Source organism: Cryptomeria japonica, chromosome 7 (assembly GCF_030272615.1).
Source record: "Cryptomeria japonica chromosome 7, Sugi_1.0, whole genome shotgun sequence".
Taxonomy (NCBI): Eukaryota; Viridiplantae; Streptophyta; class Pinopsida; order Cupressales; family Cupressaceae; genus Cryptomeria; species Cryptomeria japonica.
This window is the reverse complement of record NC_081411.1, coordinates 69,444,309-69,462,999: the sequence shown is the minus strand read 5'-3', so window position 1 is coordinate 69,462,999 and position 18,691 is coordinate 69,444,309. Positions and strand designations below refer to the sequence as shown.

General features: G+C 33.7%; 2 protein-coding genes across 2 annotated transcripts; both read left to right on the top strand.

Annotated features, from left to right (window-relative positions):
- The first annotated feature begins 6,791 nt into the window (after positions 1 to 6,791).
- Positions 6,792 to 7,265, top strand: LOC131064475 (short-chain dehydrogenase reductase 2a-like). The gene has a single exon (XM_057998634.2). The coding sequence runs from the start codon at positions 6,792 to 6,794 to the stop codon at positions 7,263 to 7,265; it is 474 nt and encodes a 157-aa protein (XP_057854617.2).
- Positions 7,266 to 16,403: 9,138 nt separating this feature from the next.
- LOC131064474 (borneol dehydrogenase, mitochondrial-like) lies at positions 16,404 to 17,420 on the top strand. The gene is made up of 3 exons (XM_059208230.1): positions 16,404 to 16,441; positions 16,687 to 16,929; positions 17,213 to 17,420. The coding sequence occupies exons 1-3, from the start codon at positions 16,404 to 16,406 to the stop codon at positions 17,418 to 17,420; spliced, it is 489 nt and encodes a 162-aa protein (XP_059064213.1).
- Positions 17,421 to 18,691: the final 1,271 nt, after the last annotated feature.

The following is an 18,691-nucleotide window of genomic DNA, read 5'->3' as shown; positions in this document are numbered from 1 at the left end:
AAATGGACATATTTGGAGAAGCAATCTACCACCATCATAACTGGTAAATTCTCTATAGACTTTTGATAGTTATTTATTGAAGATTATTGAAATGCCAATTCACATATGGATAGGAACAAGCTATATTCAAAGTTTTCTTAGGTACCAATAAATGGAACAACTTAAATCATACACACTAAGCTTACATTTTTATAGTTAAAAGTGTTAAATACTCAGAGTTGACTGACATTTTCTAGGCTTAATATGTTGCTTAATGTGTGTGGTCACACTACGAATACATATCTAGAATTAAAAGTGTTAAACACACAAAGTTGACTAACATCTTCTAGACTTAATAAATGCAAAGAACTAAAAACACAAAGTTGCTCAATGATGGACAACCCTCAGCCAGAGTGGGAGCTCTCCCTCTGTTTCTTTCATTAATCTTATTGTTTTCTTAATGCATGTATTTACTAGACTTTAAAATTTCACTGATTATTGTAAAAATAAGTGATTTAAGTGTAGACAACATAACCCTTTCGAATTATGGGCATTTATTGAACCCTCTCCCCTAAAACAAAGAAATAACAGCACAGAAGTAGACATGCTTAGACAACAAACTTTTTGATGAGCCAACTTTTGAACTGCCCTTGATGAGCAGGGTCACAAACTTTACCATTTTTATTGCATTTCATTTTATTTTTCATATCCTATCCTTTTCAAAAGTACTATTCCACATAATTTCGGTGGCGTAACGAAATACTCGCTAAGAATAGTAATTTTTGTCAAAAGCTTAAGCAGAATAGATTGCGATGTTCTCAAAATAGACAGAACTCAAATGCGTCTCTCTTACTTCCAAAGAAACGTGGAAATGGTAGGAAGTGTAATATTCCACTTTAGTTCTGTAATTCGATAACGAAAATGAAATATTCAACAAATTTGAAATTGCCTTCAAATCCACATGCTGAGAAAGTCGGATTGATTTATTGTATTTGTAAATATAGGTGGGTTAGATGGACAACTAGAGATAAATAGTGAGCAGGAGAAATAGAAGGTCTAGGGCGTACACAAATTCAACTTTGTGAAAAAACAAATATCTAATTCTCTCATTTCCAGAGAAACGTGGAAATGGTGGGTACCTTCAATTTCTAGCTCTTGTTGTTTACTTTAATAAAGAAAATTTAAATTAAACATTCAAGAAAGTGAATGTGTAGGGTTGTTTACTTTAATAAAGAAAATTTAAATTAAACATTCAAGAAAGTGAATGTGTAGGATCTTATGAGGGGCTTTTATTCTAGGATATTTTTTCAGCTCCAGAACATGTCGACGAGAGAGGTCGCAGCTGCTCCTGGAGAAGGTTTAGTTTTCCATTAACATTAACAATCCTCGCTCTTGTAAAGTTATCTGAAACGAAATTTATCTTTTCTGAAAGCTTCATATTTTATTAATAAGCAACCTATATGCTGATTTTACACTCATTAACACCTCTCTCTTTCAATGAATGACAATTTTCTTTACATAAGCACATTAGAAAAGGGACTGGGAACTCTCATGAGTTATTTTGTTTTCAAAGTTTATTTTGAACAAAACTATATTTGTCAAATGTAGACTGCAAGGCAAGGTTGCAATAATCACAGGCGGATCTGGAAGGATTGGGGAGGCCACTGTTTGGCTATTCACAAATCATGGAGCCAAAGTCATAATTGCAGACGACGCTGGTATCAAATTGACGAAAACCCTTTCGCCCTCGGTGACATATATTCACTGTGACGTGAGCAAGGAGCAAGATGTAAGTGCGACCCTGGATTTGACCATGGAAATACACGGGAAATTGGACATTATGTATAATAACGCAACAACTGTCGACAGGCTAAAACAGAGTGTGGCGGAGTATGTATTAACAGACAAAAGTTTGCAGTGAAGAAAACAGAGCATGAAATACACTTGCACAGAAAAAACAGAGCAACAGAACACTAAAATGAAATTTATATATTTCACAGCAGTATGTTGTTATATTCATACACATTGCATTACAAATGTTAAAGGAGGCTGCTGTATTTAAAGTCTATATACAGACCTCCAGAACATTCTGATCTTATCTACAGAGTCTTCCATGAAGAGCAAGAGAGTTCTAGAAGACAAGAAAACTAGAAGAGGAAACCTGCACTGGCTGGAGAATTCTGGAAAGGTCTATAATAAGTATTTACCTACTAGCACTGTAGTGTATTAAATAAACATTATTCTAACACCCCCTCATAATGTTTATTTGGAGAGAGTAGCAACTTCCTTGAGATACAACATTTCTCTTAGTTTGACAAATTTTACAATAGGCTATGCTTTTGTGAATATGTCAGCAATTTGTTCTTCTGTGCCACAAAATTGGAGCTCCACCATTTGACTTTCAATTAGATCTCGAACAAAATGATGATGCACTTCTATATGCTTAGACCTGGCATGATATACGAGATTTTTTGCCAACTTGATAGTGCTTTGATTATCACAAAATATTATAGTAGGAGAATGTTGTGGATGGTATGTTTCTTCAAGTAGTCTTCTAAGCCACAATGCTTCTTGAGATGCCTTTGATGAACCAATATATTCAGCTTCTGTTGATGATAATGACACAGTTGATTGCTTCTTGCTGCTCCAAGAAATCGGTCTTAATCCAAGATGAAATATGTACCCTGAAGTTGATTTTCTATCATCAATATCACCTGCATAATTAGAGTCTGTATATCCAACTAAAGTAGGTTCTCCTCCATATTTGTATTCAATACCAAGCTGATAAGTACCCTTAATGTATTTTAATATTCTTCTAGTTGCTTTCCAATGTTCAATGTGTGGATCTGCCATGTACCTGGATACAATACCAACTGCATATGCAATTTCTGGTCTAGTTATGGTGAGATACAAAAGATTACCAACAAGTTGTCTATACAATTTTCCATCTACCTTCCTTTGAGTAGAGTTAGCACTCAGTTTTAATCCAACTTCACATGGTGTATTAGATGGTTTACAATCTCTCATATTAAATTTCTTTAATACATCAAGAGCATATTTTGTTTGAGATAGCATAATCCTTCCTTCTTCTTGCCAAACTTGCATGCCCAAGAAATAATGCATCAATCCTAGATCAGTTATTTCAAAAGATTTCTTAAGTTGATCCTTGGTACTTTCTATACCCTTTGTATGATCTCCTATAATAATCAAATCATCTACATATAATACAATAATAACGATTTTTTCATCAACATGCTTTACATACACATCCGGATAAGCTTTGCTTCTTTTAAATTCTGCTCCTATAAAGTATTCATTTATTTTGGAGTACCATGCCCTTGGAGCTTGTTTAAGATCATATAATGATTTTTTTAATCTACACACTAGATTTTCTTCACTAGCTTTAACAAATCCTGGTGGTTGTTTCATATAAATTTCTTCCTTAAGATCACCATGTAGAAATGCACTTTTTACATCCATTTGAAAAAATTTCTAACCAAATTTTGCAGCTAAAGCAACTATTGTACGGATTGAAGTCATTTTAGCAACTGGAGCAAAGGTTTTAGTATAGTCAATACCTTCTGTTTGTGAAAATCCTTTAGCCACTAACCTTGCTTTGTGTTTTTCGATGGCTCCATCTGATGTGAACTTTGTTTTGTAGTTCCACTTGCATCCAACCATATTTTTTCCTTTTGGGAGTGTTGTCAATTCCCATGTTCCATTTTTCATCAAAGAGTTGTACTCCTCTTGCATAGCTACTTCCCATTCATCTTTTCCTTTTGCTTCCTCATATGTGCTTGGAATTTCAACTTGCATCACCTCAGCCATAAGAGCATAGTTAGCAAAAAAATTCTTAGGACCTTCTTGGTAGATTTCTTGAATGCTTCTAGTTTTCTGTGTATTTTCATCATCACTTTCACTTGATTCTTCAGTTTGTGTTCCTTCTACTCCTGGAGAAGATTGCACTCCTTGATTTTGATCATTTGTGGACTTATGTTCTTCAAGCAAAATTGGAAAGTAAGATAATGTAGGAGAATGATTTCTTTCAATATCTTCATCAAACCATACATTCCTTTTGATATGAATTTCATTTGTTTTAGGATTGAATAACCTATATCCTTTTGACTCCTCACTATATCCTACCATTATGCACTTCTCACTTTTCCTTTCAAGTTTGTTCCTTCTTTCATCAGGAATGTGGGCATATGCATTACAACCAAAAACTCTAAAATGAGACACCGTAGGCTTTCTTCCACTCCATGCCTCTTCTGGTGTTATGTTCAAAATTGCTTTAGTAGGTATATACAGCAGTATGAACTGCTTCAGCCCAAAATTTAGCTTCTATATTTCTAGAGTGAAGCATACATCTAGCCATTTCTCTTATAGTTCTATTTTTTCTTTCAGCAACCCCATTTTGTTGGGGTGTATAAGAAATAGTTGATTCTTTCTTTATTCCATACTCTTTACAAAATTCTAAAAAGGATTTATTCATATATTCACTCCCTCTATCTATTCTTATTATCTTTCGATATTTTCCACTTTGTTTTTCAGCCAAATCTTTAAACTCTTTAAACTTATGAAACACTTCATCCTTCTTTTATAGAAAATATACCCAAATTTTTCTAGTATAATCATCTATAAAAGTGAGAACATACCTTGATCCTCCAAGTGAAGGTGTTCTAAAAGGACCCATTACATCACTATGAACCAAATGTAAAGGAGTTCTTGCCCTCCATGATTTTCCTTGTGGGAAACTTTCTACATGTTGCTTTCCCATTGCACATCCTTCACATACCTTATGCCTTCATGAGATCTTTGGAAGCCCACGCACCATATGTAGTTTCTCCATAAGCTTGAGGCTTTGATAGTTAACATGTCCTAATCGCTCATGCCATAACCTACTTATATCATCATATTGGGCAATAGCACACACATTCTCATCTCTTTTGTTAGAAGTGAATTCCTGAAACTTATATAATCCATTCTCCATTTTACCAATTGCAGTCACTCTATAATTATCATTCACATCTTTGATTAAACAGTTGTCATTGTAGAACTTTGTTTTATACCCTTGATTTGCAATTTGAGATACAAAAAGTAGATTTGTTTTAAATTCAAGAACTAACTTCACATTTTTGAACACACCATTATCAACTTTGTCATTTCCAATCCCTTTAACTTCCAAAGCATTGTTATTTCCCAAATATATTTTTTCTGCACTACTTTCACTTATTAATTCAAATTGTTCCTTATTATGAGACATGTGTTGTGTAGCACCAGAATCAATAACCCAATCATCCTTAAAAGAATTGTTTTCTTTAAGTGCAACACAAAAAGCATTTCTTTTAGAATCAACAAATTTAGTAAACTTATTTGTCTTCTTCTCTGTATCTCTATTCTTTTTAAAACATTCATTTTCTTTGTGACCCATTTTTCCACAATAATGACACTTCCATTTACTTCTATTGTAATATGTAGATGACATACTTTTAATTTCATTCTTCCAATTCCTTTCTTTGGATTGATTATCTTGTGACTTTTTATACCATTGTTTTCCTTTCATTATGAATGTTTGAGATTCATCACAAAATGTTTCTCTTTCCTTAATTTGATGCTTTTCTTCTTGCACTAATTTAGCACATAGCTCTTCAGACTTAATACTTTTTAATTTATCTGCAGTATCTAATCCTCTTATAAATGATTGATAAGATCTTGGAAGACTTTGTAATATTATTTGGACAAAATCCTTATCATCTATATCCTTTCCAAGAGAGGCTAGCTCATTTTTCTTTTCTTTTAACTTACTTAAATGTGAAACTAACTCCTATGAGCTTGATAATTTCATATTGTATAATTTTGTGGTGAGAGATAAAATCCATACATCACCTGAATTTTGATATAGATTTTTTAAAATGTCCCATACTTTAACTCCACTCCTTTCATTGTGAACTTCTGAAAAAACTTCCTTAGAAAGTGTAAGCTTGATTAGTGTTGCTGCCTTTTTATCCCTTTTATCCCAATTTTCTTGATCTTTTCTAGGATTTTATGGTCTTTGTTCAATGCAAGTAACAATCTCATAACAATTTTGAAGGGTTAGAGTAATTTCAATATGAGATACCCAATCATAATAGTTTTTTCCATTCAATTTAATTGTAGGAAGAGAGATACTAAGAGAATCCATTGTTAAATTCCCTCCTTTTTGGATGAGAATCCAACCCACTTCAAAAATCCTCAGTACCTAGATTAAAAAAAAACTGAAAATTTCTCACCAATTTCTTGTGTTTGTATTCTTCTCTTTTTGATGAAGTGTCATTCACTTGCTTCCAGAAATAGCTAATTTTGCTCACAGCCAAATTAGAACCTATAGAATAAAAATTTCATACTACAAAACTCCATTATCACAGCCCAAGATTTAGATCTACTCTAATACCATATTAACAGACAAAAGTTTGTAGTGAAGAAAACAGAGCATGAAATACACTTGGACAAAAAAACAGAACAACGGAACACTAAAATGAAATTTATGTATTTCACAGCAGTATGCTGTTATATTCATACACATTGCATTACAAATGTTAAGGGAGGCTGTTGTATTTAAAGTCTGTATGCAGACCTCTAGAACATTCTAATCTTATCTGCAGAGTCTTCCATGAAGAGCAAGAGAGTTCTAGAAGACAAGAAATCTAGAAGAGGAAACCTGTGCTGGTTGGAGAATTCTGGAAAGGTCCATAATAAGTATTTACCTACTAGCACTGTAGTCTATTAAATAAACATTATTCTAGCAGTATGATATGCAGGATTTTGAGTGAGTGATGGATATCAATGTAGAAGGAGTAATGCACGACATTAAGCATGTAGCCCGCATTATGATCCACAAGAGAAAGGGCTGCATTATCTCTACAGCTAGTATTGGAGGAATAATGGGAGGTGGTTCTTACTTCTACACTGCCTCCAAACATGTGGTTGTTGGGCTTACTAAGAAAAGTGTAGCAGAGCTGGGAAGAAGTGGTATACAAGTAAATTGTATTTCTCCAGCTACAATTGCAACAAATCTGGTATTGAATTCTATGGGAATGACCCCTTCACCAGAGGCAAAGGCCAAGGTGGAGGCCGTGATTGAGGGTGCATCCCCCTTAAGGGAAGCCAATCTTAAAGAAGAGGATATTGTAGAGGCTACTCTGTATCTGGCCAGTAAGGATTCCAAATATGTAAGCGGTCACAATCTGATTGTGGATGGGGGACTAACTGTTGTATTAGATGAAACTGCGGTGTTTGTAAAATATTGATAGGGAATCTCTTAGAATAAATGTAAGACTTCAGTAGAAGTCCATAAATCACATTGACATAATACCGTAGGGGATGGATAGGTTATAATATAGGTTTTTGTTGAATAAGCTTGAAAGGAGAATAGGTGTATTTGTGTAATTTATATTTAATAAGTTATAGATTTTCTATTTACTAAGTTAATAATTAAACTGAGACAATAAGAGATGATGTTACATGTTACATAATATCATCATTAAATGACATAAAGTAAATGCAAACAATCTTATTCTATATCTATTTAATTTCTTTCTATTTAAAATGCATGATGTATAATAAAAATATTAAGGAATTTCACGGTATGATGATTAAATGTAATAGTCATGTATACATACTATAATTAATTACAATAACTTTCAATATTTACCTTTTTTTTTGTTCTTATTGTGCAGATGATTGAGGGGTAAACCATTTGCAATGAAATTCATTGAGCCTTCCAATATAAAAGTTTGAGAGTGACTTTATGTCAATATTAAAATCTAAATTCTATAAATTTTTGGTTTCAATGAAATATTTAATTTTAAGTGCAAAGGAAAAGGTGTATTATTGGTTAATGCAATCAAGAAAATAATTTTTTTTTTTTTAGTACTAATTAGAGTATGAGATGAAAAGAAGTGGATCCATATGTTATATACCTCAAATTCAACATGATCAGATATCTTGCAACATTTGTATCATATATTTTAAATATTTCTAACTATTTTTCAAACATATGAAATATTACTACTTTAGATGTCATTAAGTGAACTGATTTTTATGTTGACTAAATAATGTGCTATAGTTAAGACATCAACTATAATATTAACCAAATGACATTGTTGTTTTTAAATAAGTAATTAAATTTTAGATTCTATCTGATGTTTTTTCTAAGATAATTACATAATTATTAAATAAGTTATAATAGATCTCTATATTAAGAAATTATATTACACAACTTTAAATATCATATATATTGATTAGATACTCATAACCAACTCTGAATATTAATGCTGATGTGTTATTTTACATCATAAGCACATAAAAACAGATAGTAGGAGTTCTTTAAGGCTATACCTTTAAAGACTTGGTTTTAAAAATATTTTATTTTGGCAAAAATGCAAACTACATTGCAAAATTGGAATAGTCTCAAGCGGATCCTTATGCTATAGGTAGGCCATTTTTATTAATAAATCATGGAACCAAATGTTAAGACCCGGAGGAAACTGAGAGGGGGGGGGGGGGGGGGGGGGGATGAATCAGATGTCTATTAATTCCAACCCAAATATAACTTAATCAAACTTGATATTTAATACCGGTAAACTAAACTTAATCCCGGTTGACAGATTAGCAGTTAATATTAATACCAGTGAAACTCAATGCATATAATAGAAAGAGAAACAACATCCACAACACATAACACAAAGTTTTGTACATGGAAACCCTGTAAGGGGAAAAACAACGTTGGGAAACCTTACCCACAATCAAATGATACTACTGTAGATAGTATATGTATACAAATGGGGTCTGCACATCCAAAAAGGCCAACCGCCTAGAGCTCACTGCTCAATCACAAAATAGGAGTCACACTGACTACAATTGGATGATTAAATCCAATGATAATAACTACTCAAAGTAGCATCTCTAATGCTGGATTCAGTACTGGTTAAGCTTTGATAATCACCTTCAAACCTTCCTTGAACCTTTTCTATGGTCTTCTCATATAATCTTCAATATTCACACATACCATGTTACAATACCAAAATTCCTTACTTCATCTCAAAAATGAGATCTTACATATATACAAAAACCTAGGGCCAAATGTGTAGGCCGGCTAATTAAGAATATTACAATTAAATCAATTACAGATAAGTTAAGATGTGATGCATCATGTCAGCTCAATACAATTACAACAATAACCAATTAATTAAATCATCTCCATAACATGTAATGCTGATCTGGAATAGATAATGTATGCCAGTCTATAACCTAGACCAATTTGCCGATAACAACAAATATGTCAACTCGATTAGAACAATAACCAAACTACCAAAACCAAGTGTCCAAACCATGTCTTTGACATAACCAAGTGATCTCCAAATGATAACAAGTCATCCTTAGTTCTGGTGAATAATATAACCTGTCGGTGAGTGGTATACCAGTGAGTGTGCATAAGTCACTGAACTTGCCGGTGAACATAACCAAGGATCTCCAGAAGGATAAGTGTTGATAAGTGTTGACATCAACAATATCCCCCTTTGGCATTGATGGCAACACAAGATGTAAAGACATCTAAGTGCCAAAACAGAATGCCAAAAACCAAAAACCAAAAACCAACAATCTCCAGAATAGATCAATACCAGAAATCAAAATACAAATGCAGAGAGTATATATCACTCCCCCAATAAGTAATCTCTCTCCAAAGGATAATGTATGTTTTTCCGTAGATATCTCTCCCCCTTTGACATCAAATGCCAAAGTAATACAAATACTAGATACAACCAATTCACAAAACCAATTACAATAACCAATTTTTATAACCAACTACTCCCCCCAAGAAGTAGCTCTCCTCCATCAAAACCAGAATAAAAGTTTCTCTGTTAATTTTTCCGGTTTGATGCCAATCATCAGTTGTCTAAGTCTCTACTGGTGAGGGTACAACCCCAAGCTTCTCTCTGAGATATTCAAAAGTTTCCTCAGGCAAAGGCTTAGTAAAGATATCTGCAATCTGCTCTTTAGTATTCACATAAACCAATATCACTTCATTTGCTTCAAAATTCTCTTTCAGAAAATTATATTTGATAGAAACATGTTTAGTCTTAGAGTGAAATACCAGATTCTTAGATATATCAATTGCTTCTGAATTATCATAGAGAATGATTATAGGTTCTTTGCATTTTACCTTTATGTCTTTCAACATTTTCTTAATCCATAATACTTGAGTACAATTAGCTACTGCTGCAACATATTCTGATTCTATTGTTGATAATGATGGACAACTTCATTTCTTGCTTAACCATGAAATCAATCTACTACCAAGAAAGAATGCCCCACTAGTGGTGCTCTTTCTATCATCTACATCTCCTGCCCAATTTGCATTGGTGTATGCACATAAATCAAAATTTTCATCTTTAGGATACCATAAACCAAGATTTGTTGTGCCTTGTAGATACCAGAAAATCCTTTTCACTGCTAATTCATGATTTTCTCTAGGATTACTCTGAAATCTTGAAACAATACATATTGTATTCATTATACCAGGTCTTGTTTGTGTCAAATACAGTAAACCTCCAATCATAGATTTGTATCTTGTTGGATTAATAGGAGTTGAATCATCCTTTAATGATAGTTTATCAGTTGTATTCATAGGAGTACTTACTGGTTTAGAGTTTTCCATACCAAATTTTTTCAGTAGTTCCTTCAAGTACTTTTTTTGACATATGAATATACCTTTATCAGTCTATGAAATCTACAATCCTAAAAAGAATTTTATCTCCCCAATCATAGACATTTCAAATTCTTCCTTCATTTTATTAGCAAAGTCTTTACACACTCCATCTTCTCCTCCAAAAATGATTTCATCAACAAAAACTTCAATAACCAAGATGTCTTCATTAGTCACTTTGAAATATAAGTTGCTGTCAGCATTACCTGTAGTGTACCCAAGCTTTAAAAGATATTTTTCCAATCTAGCATACCAAGTTCTAGGAGCTTGCTTCAATCCATGTAAAGCTTTCCTTAATCTGTAAACCATATCTTTGTCATTTGTCAATGAAAATCCATCAGGTTGTTCAATGTAAACTTCCTCTTTGAGATCACCATTTAGAAATGCACATTTTACATCTATTTGATATACTTTATAGTTCTTGTGGGTTGCAAATGCAAGAAATAATCTAACTGCCTCAATTCTCGCTACCGGTGCAAAGGTTTCATTGTAATCAATTCCCTCTTTCTGTGAATATCTTTTACACACTAATCTTGCCTTGTTTCTGATTACCTTACCATCTTCATTAACTTTATTTCTGAATATCCATTTAGTTCCAATTATATTTTTATCTTTAGGTCGGGGAACCAATGTCCATGTATTGTTCTTTTTAATTTGTTCCAATCATCTTCCATAGCTTTGATCCAATGTTTATCTTCACATGCCTCAATAACAGATGCTGGTTCAATTTGAGAAATTAAACATACCTCTTCATTTGCCAATCTTCCTCTTTTCATAACTCCCTGATATTTATTCTCAGTTTTCTCACTTTCAGAGGGATTCAGTCTTACATATCTGGGTGTGTTCACTTGCTTCTTTTCTTCAGTCACTATGGAATTCTCTGATGATGCCGGTGTGACTAGATCCACATTCTGTACCCGTGCACTCTGTATAGGTTCATTTGTGATCATCTCAATTGTTGGTTCAGAATACATAGACCTTGAATTTCCTCTAAAGTGTTCATCTATCTTCACATTTGCACTCTCAATGATTTTTTGCAATCTTTTATTAAAACATCTATATGCTTTGCTCTTAGATGAATAACCAAGAAATATTCCTTCATCACTTCTAGGATCAAATTTGCCAATATGCTCATCTCTCCTAATGTAGCATTTGCTTCCAAATATTCTGAAGTATTTAAGAGTAGGAGTATTACCAAACCATAATTCATAAGGTGTCTTACCGATTTCAACTTTGATGTGAACTGTGTTGAAAGTGTAAACCATTGTATTCACTACTTCTCTCCAATACACATGAGGTAGATTTTCTTTTGATATCATGATTCTAGCTGCATCCAAAATAGTTATGTTTTTCCTTTCCACATCTCCATTTTGTTGAGGTGTCCAGGGTGCTAATAGTTATCTTCTAATTCCATTGACTTCACAAAATTTATTGAACTCCTTAGATGTAAATTCACCTCCTTGATCTGATCTTAAACATTTGATTTTCTTACCAGTTTCATTCTCTACCATTGCCTTGAATAGTTTGAATTTCCCAAAAGCTTATGATTTCTCCCTGAGAAAAGTAACCCAACACATTCTAGAATAATCATCAATGATTAGCATAAAGTATTTATCTCCTTGTAGACTTCTTAATCTTGCCAAACCACACAAGTCAGTATGAATTAAATCAAGAACATTATTGGATTTCTCATAAATACTCTTAAAAGTTGTTCTAACTTACTTTCCCATTTGACATTCCCTACATACCGGATTATGAGGTTTTACAATCTTAGGTAAATCCCTTATTGCCTTAGATGAATAAATATTTATAATGCAATCAAAATTCACATGACAGAGTCTTTTATGCCATAACCAACTTTCATCAATATGTGCAATAAAGCATGTCTTTTGATTGTTATTCAAATGAAAGATATTACCTCTAGTCTGATTACCGGTTGCAATCTCCAAACCAGTTCTATTCATGATTTTGCATTTACTATTCTTGAATTGTAACTGAAATCCCTTTTCAACTAATTGACCAACACTCAAAAGAATATGCTTCAAACCTTCAACATAATAAATGTTGTCAGTATTGTGCTTACCTTCAAAAGATATAGTGCCTTTTCCTCTGATCAAACAAGCTTTTTCATCCCCAAATCTTACTAGACCTCGATTGTATTCCTGAAAAGATAAGAATTTACTTTTATCACTAGTCATATGATGTGAACATCTAGAATTTATAACCCATTCATCATTTTCTTCAATTTGAGTTGTCAAGGCCTGCTCTACCGGTGGAAGAATAGGTTCCAGTCGATCTTTTTTTATTGCAGAGAAAGCCCATCCATTGTCTATCAGTTCTTCATCAGAATCATCGGTAACTCCTTCATCAGCATAGTAACATGATTTTTCTATATTCTTCTTAAATATGTATCTCTGATAGTCAGGGTTAGGCTTATATATTCTTTTAGCTTCTTCTCTCAATCTTGCATGTCTATTAGGACATCTAGATGCCATATGACCAACTTTATTGCAGTTAAAACATTTAAATGGTGCTTTACCTTCATACTTACCTCCAATAGGACCTTTAGGCATTTTCCTTGCAAATAGTGCTTCAAGTTCTTCTAGTTCTTCATTTTCCCTCATGATATCTTCAAGTTCTTTTGCATAAAGTGCTTTCCAATCAGATTTATCAGATGATGCAGATGATGTAGATGATGATGCTTTGAAGGCTAAATCAGTTTTAATTGTAGCAACGAGACCAAATTCCTCAAGCTCAAATGCTGAAAGTTTTCCAACCAAGGTCTCTCTAGATACTGATGTATTAGGCATTGTTCTCAACTCATTAATAGCAGTTACTTTCATTTTGTATGCCAATGGCAATGCTCTCAAAAATTTAGAAACAATTTCATCTTCACTTAAGGAACCTCCACAACATTGTATTCTCAAAACAATTTCATTAACCCTTTCCATAAAAGAAAAAATTCTTTCATCTAAGAAAAAATTCTTTCATCTTCTTCCATTTTCATATTTTCATACCTGACCTAGAAGCATTCCAGTTTTGCAATTTTGATAGTGGTGTCTCCTTCATTCAATGTCTCCAATTTATCCCAAATAGCTTTAGCAGTAGATCGGTCTGATAGCCCCAGGATTTGCTGATCTGACAAGGCGCTCAAGAGTGCTTCTCTTGCTTTGCAATCATTCTCTTGATCCTTACCCAATGTTGGTGGATTAGGTTGACTTGGTGTAGGACCAACATAGCGATTCTTTGTAACATCCCATATGTCTTTTCCAATGCAATTCAGATGTGTCTCCATTCTGATCTTCCATATACCATAGTTAGTTCCATCAAGTTTCAGAGTGTCCTTCCTGAAAAATTTAGTTGCCATAGAATCTCCTCAAGCTGTTAAACTTCTGTAAAAAGAGGACTTAGCTCTAATACCAATTGTTAGGACCTGGAGACAACTGAGAGGGGGTTGGGGGGGGGTGAATCAGTTGTCTATTAAATTCAACCTAAATACAACTTAATCAAACTTGATACTTAATACCAGTAAACCAAACTTAATGTCGGTTGATAGATTAGTAGTTAATATTAATTTCGGTCAAACTCAATACATATAACAGAAAGAGCAACAACATCCACAATACATAACACATATATTTGTATGGGGAAACCCTGTAAGGGGAAAAACCATGGTGGGAAACCTTTACCCACAATCAAATGATACTACTGTAGATAGTATATGTATACAAATGGGGTCTACACATGCAGAAAGGCCAACCGCCTAGAGTTCACTGCTCAATCACAAAATAGGAGTCACACTAACTACAATTGGATGATTAAATCCAATGATAATGTGCTACTCAAAGTAGCATCTCCAATGCTAGATTCAATATTGGTTAAGCTCTGATAATCACCTTCAAACCTTCCTTGAACCTTTTCTATGGTCTGCTCATATAATCTTCAATATTCGCACATACCATGTGACAATACCACACTTCCTTACTTCATCTCACAAATGAGATCTTACATATATACCAAAACCTAAGACAAAATGTGTAGGTTGGCTAATTAAGAATATTACAATTAAATCAATTACAAATAATTTAAGATGCAATGCCATCATGTTGGCTCAATATAATTACAACAATATCCAATTAATTAAATCATCCCCATAACATGTCGTACTGATCTAGAATAGATAATGTATGCTGGTCCATAACCTAGACCAATTTGCCGATAACAACAAATATGTCAACCTGATTAGACCAATAACCAAACTACCAAAACCAAGTGTCCAAACCATGTCTTCGACATAACCAAGTGATCTCCAGATGATAACAAGTCATCCTCAGTGCCAGTGAACAATATAACCTGCTGGTGAGTGGTATACCGGTGACTGTGCATAAGTCACTGAACTTGCCAGTGAACATAACCAAGGATCTCCAGAAGGATAAGTGTTGATAAGTGTTGACATCAATGACAAAACCAATGCAACACATCCATAATACCAACACCAAATTCATAATTGATTGAACATTGTAGACAATGCTAAATTGAAGTCACCAAGTCCCTTTCAACATGGGTGACATATATCCCCTATTAAGCAAAGAGAAGGATGCACACATAGTAATGGAAGTGTGGCAAAGTATGAGATGGAACAATTTGAGCATGTGGTGAACATTAATGTAACACGAGTAATGCACAACAACATTAAGCATTCAACGTGCATTATAATCTATAGAAAAAATTGAAGCATTATCTCTATCTAGTAGAAGTTTTCTTTTTTCATACATTACCCTCAAATATAAGATTTTTGGGATCACTAAAAATGATATAGTCGAGTTTAGAAAATGTGGTATACGAATAAATTATTTTTCCCTTATAGTTACCACACAACTAGTCATGAATTTTGTGGAAATAACTTCTTTAGTAGAGGTACAAGCCAAGGTAGAGGTCACAACATAGAGCATCACCACCTTAAAGAAGGTCATTCTTAAAGAAAAGGATTAATTAATTGACTATATTTATTGTTTAATTGAAAATTACACTACATTATTAATTGTATTATTAATTAATTGAAAATTACAATATTTTGAATTAAATTTCAACGATCAATGATGCATTGTGGGTGCTTCACAGTTGCCGTGGATGTGAAGACTGATAATGACTCATAGTATTCCAACTCCATGAAAAGACACACTATCTTACATTGAGGAAACATGGAAGTGAAGTATATCTTTAATTCCTCACTATGCTCTTCACTTCAATAGCGAAAATCAAATGTTCAAGTGGACAGATTCAAGTTATGCGTGTCCGAAAGTGGACAATCAAGCCATTCCAATGCACGATCTTAAACGGGTACGCACTGAATCTACTAGCATTGACTTTGCAAAACGTTTTCTGTTTTTTATTTCACTACAATAATTGATTGAAATAAAATAATAATTAAAATCATGTAATAAATAAAGAAAGTAGTCCATAATTTTACCCTTTCCTGCTTTTTAAATGATAGAATTTGGTTTTAAACGTCGGTATGACAAAGCTTACGTGACTGAATTTTAAAATATTTCACGAAAATAATTGATTGAAATTAAATAATTAAATTTTAATAAAGAAAGAAAACCAAATTACAGACTGGTTTGCTATAAAGCCAGCTCTTGAAAAGCTATAATTCAAGGGTATTTTCTAGCTCGACAAAATGTCTAAGAGTGAGGTTGCAGCTGCTCTTTGGAGAAGGTTTTGTTTTCCCCAAACATTCATCTCCTTTGCAATGTTATCTGATATGGAATTGTTGATTTCTGAAAGCTTTATAATCTATTAAGCAACATATATACTGATTTTACACTGATCATAAACAGCTCTTTCTGTCAGTGTATGGCAAGTATTCTTTGCATAAGCACCTAAAACAGAGACTAGGAACTCTCATACGTTAATTTTTTTTACAGTATATTTATAACAAAAGATGTATTTATTCAATGCAGACTGCAAGGCAAGGTTGCAATAATCACAGGCGGGTCGGGAGGCATTGGAGAGGCCACTGTTCGGCTATTTGCAAATCATGGAGCCAAAGTCATTATTGCAGACATTGCAGACGGGGCTGGTATCAAGTTGGCGGAATCCCTTTCTCTCTGCGCGACATATATCCACTGTGACGTAAGCAAGGAGCAAGATGTAAGCGCAACAGTGGATTTGGCCGTGGAAAATCACGGAAAACTGGACACAATGTAGGCATGCAGAAATGAAGCGTGGCAGAGAATGATATGGAAGATTTCGAGCGAGTGATGAATATTAATGTAAAAGGAGTAATGCATGGCATTCAGCACGCTGCCCGCGTTATTATTCCCAATAGAAAAGGTAGCATTATCTCTACAGCTAGTATTGAAGGAATTCTGGGAGGAGTTACTCCTTACTCCTACATTGCCTCCAAACATGCCGTTATTGGACTGACTAAGGGGGGTGCGGCAGAGCTCGGGAAAAGTGGTATACGAGTGAATTGTATTTCTCCAGCTGCAATCGACACAGATCTGCCAAGCTGGAGGCGGCGATTGAGATGGTAGCACCCTTAAGGGAAGCCAGTCTTAAAGCAGAGGATATTGCAAACGCTGCTTTGTATCTGGCCATTGAGGATTCCAAATATGTGAGCGTTCACAACATGGTGGTGGATGGGGGGATAACAGTTGTATTAGATGAAAGTGCAGTGTTTGGAAAGTACTAATCGGGAATGTCTTATAAAAACATGTAAGCCTACCTCTTTAAGTCAATAAATCACTCACAGGAGATAAATACGTGTAAGAAACTTAAAAGAAAGCCTAGGTGGATTCATATAATTTATAATTAATTAATTAATATAATAATATTTTTTTAAATCAATAATTAATTTGAGATAATAAGAGATGAAGTTACATGTTTATATTATATCATCATTAAAGTAGGACGGTATAAATGATACGAAAGAAATTCAATCTATCTTAATAAATATATCTATAGGTAAGCTCATTCTATTCTATGTGCATGATGTTCAATGATGATATCAAGTAGTTTCATGTTATTGCCATGTAAATAAAAACTCTTAAACTTAAATTTGATAGTGTTGCACTCATCTTTTTCCTTCATGTTTAAAATCCTTTTTTTTTCTCACATCAAATAATCATACCCAAGTCCTAGGAGTCTGTTGAGTTCACCATGATTCTATAATTCCACTAAAGCCCCCTTAAGGCCTAAAACAATTAGTCCTTTTGCCTAATTTGAGTTCACTTTGAAACCACTATCAAGGTCAAATGAGGTTGTCATAACAAATTGGAGCTCTGACAAAGTTATAAGTTTCCCTTTTGCCCATGAAGAGCCTTCAAGAATACTTAAGTAATTTATCCCAAGTGTCAGTTTGAATCTTCATTATCACAACTCTTTTAAGAGTTACCAAGGTTTCAAAATCTCATGCTTGTGCTCTTTTGTAGTGTCCTCTTTTAATAAGATTGTTTTCTTCAAAAACTCAAGTTTCATTCATAAGGCAGTTTATTCGCTTAGTTTTAGAACCATTTTTTAGAGCCAAAAAGGTTCTCACAACTTTGCCAAGCACTACCACAAAACACAAATTATCAAAAGGTCCATCCAAAGAAGCAAGAAACAAGATTATCAAAACTTTGGAGAGCTGTGAAGTGAGTTTTCAAAACTCCTGCAAGGCCCGACAAGGATCTTATTACCTTGCTGGTGCTCAATGCCCAACTCATAACCTTGTCTTTGCTTAAAATTTTCAAAGCATTTGAAAGGTAAAAAGGAAGAACTAAACAAACTAAAAGGCCAAATGAGGCTTTGAAACTTATGTTTGACTCTAACAAGGTTTCAAGAGCATTGCAAAAGCTCATCTCTGCATTGAAAATTATATTATTTTAAAGCTGGCACCAATCCAATAGCTATCAAGGCTCAACATTAAATATTGTAAGAGCTAGTGGATTAATTAATGACATTGTATAAAAAGGAAAACTAATC

Excerpts from the sequence above, each read along its gene's own strand:
- LOC131064475 (XM_057998634.2), top strand. The coding sequence starts at position 6,792 with ATGGATATCAATGTAGAAGGAGTAATGCACGACATTAAGCATGTAGCC.
- LOC131064474 (XM_059208230.1), top strand. The coding sequence starts at position 16,404 with ATGTCTAAGAGTGAGGTTGCAGCTGCTCTTTGGAGAAG. Across the intron at positions 16,442-16,686 it reads GCAGCTGCTCTTTGGAGAAG|ACTGCAAGGCAAGGTTGCAA; the intron begins GTTTTGTTTTCC and ends TATTCAATGCAG. Across the intron at positions 16,930-17,212 it reads CACGGAAAACTGGACACAAT|CTGCAATCGACACAGATCTG; the intron begins GTAGGCATGCAG and ends GTATTTCTCCAG.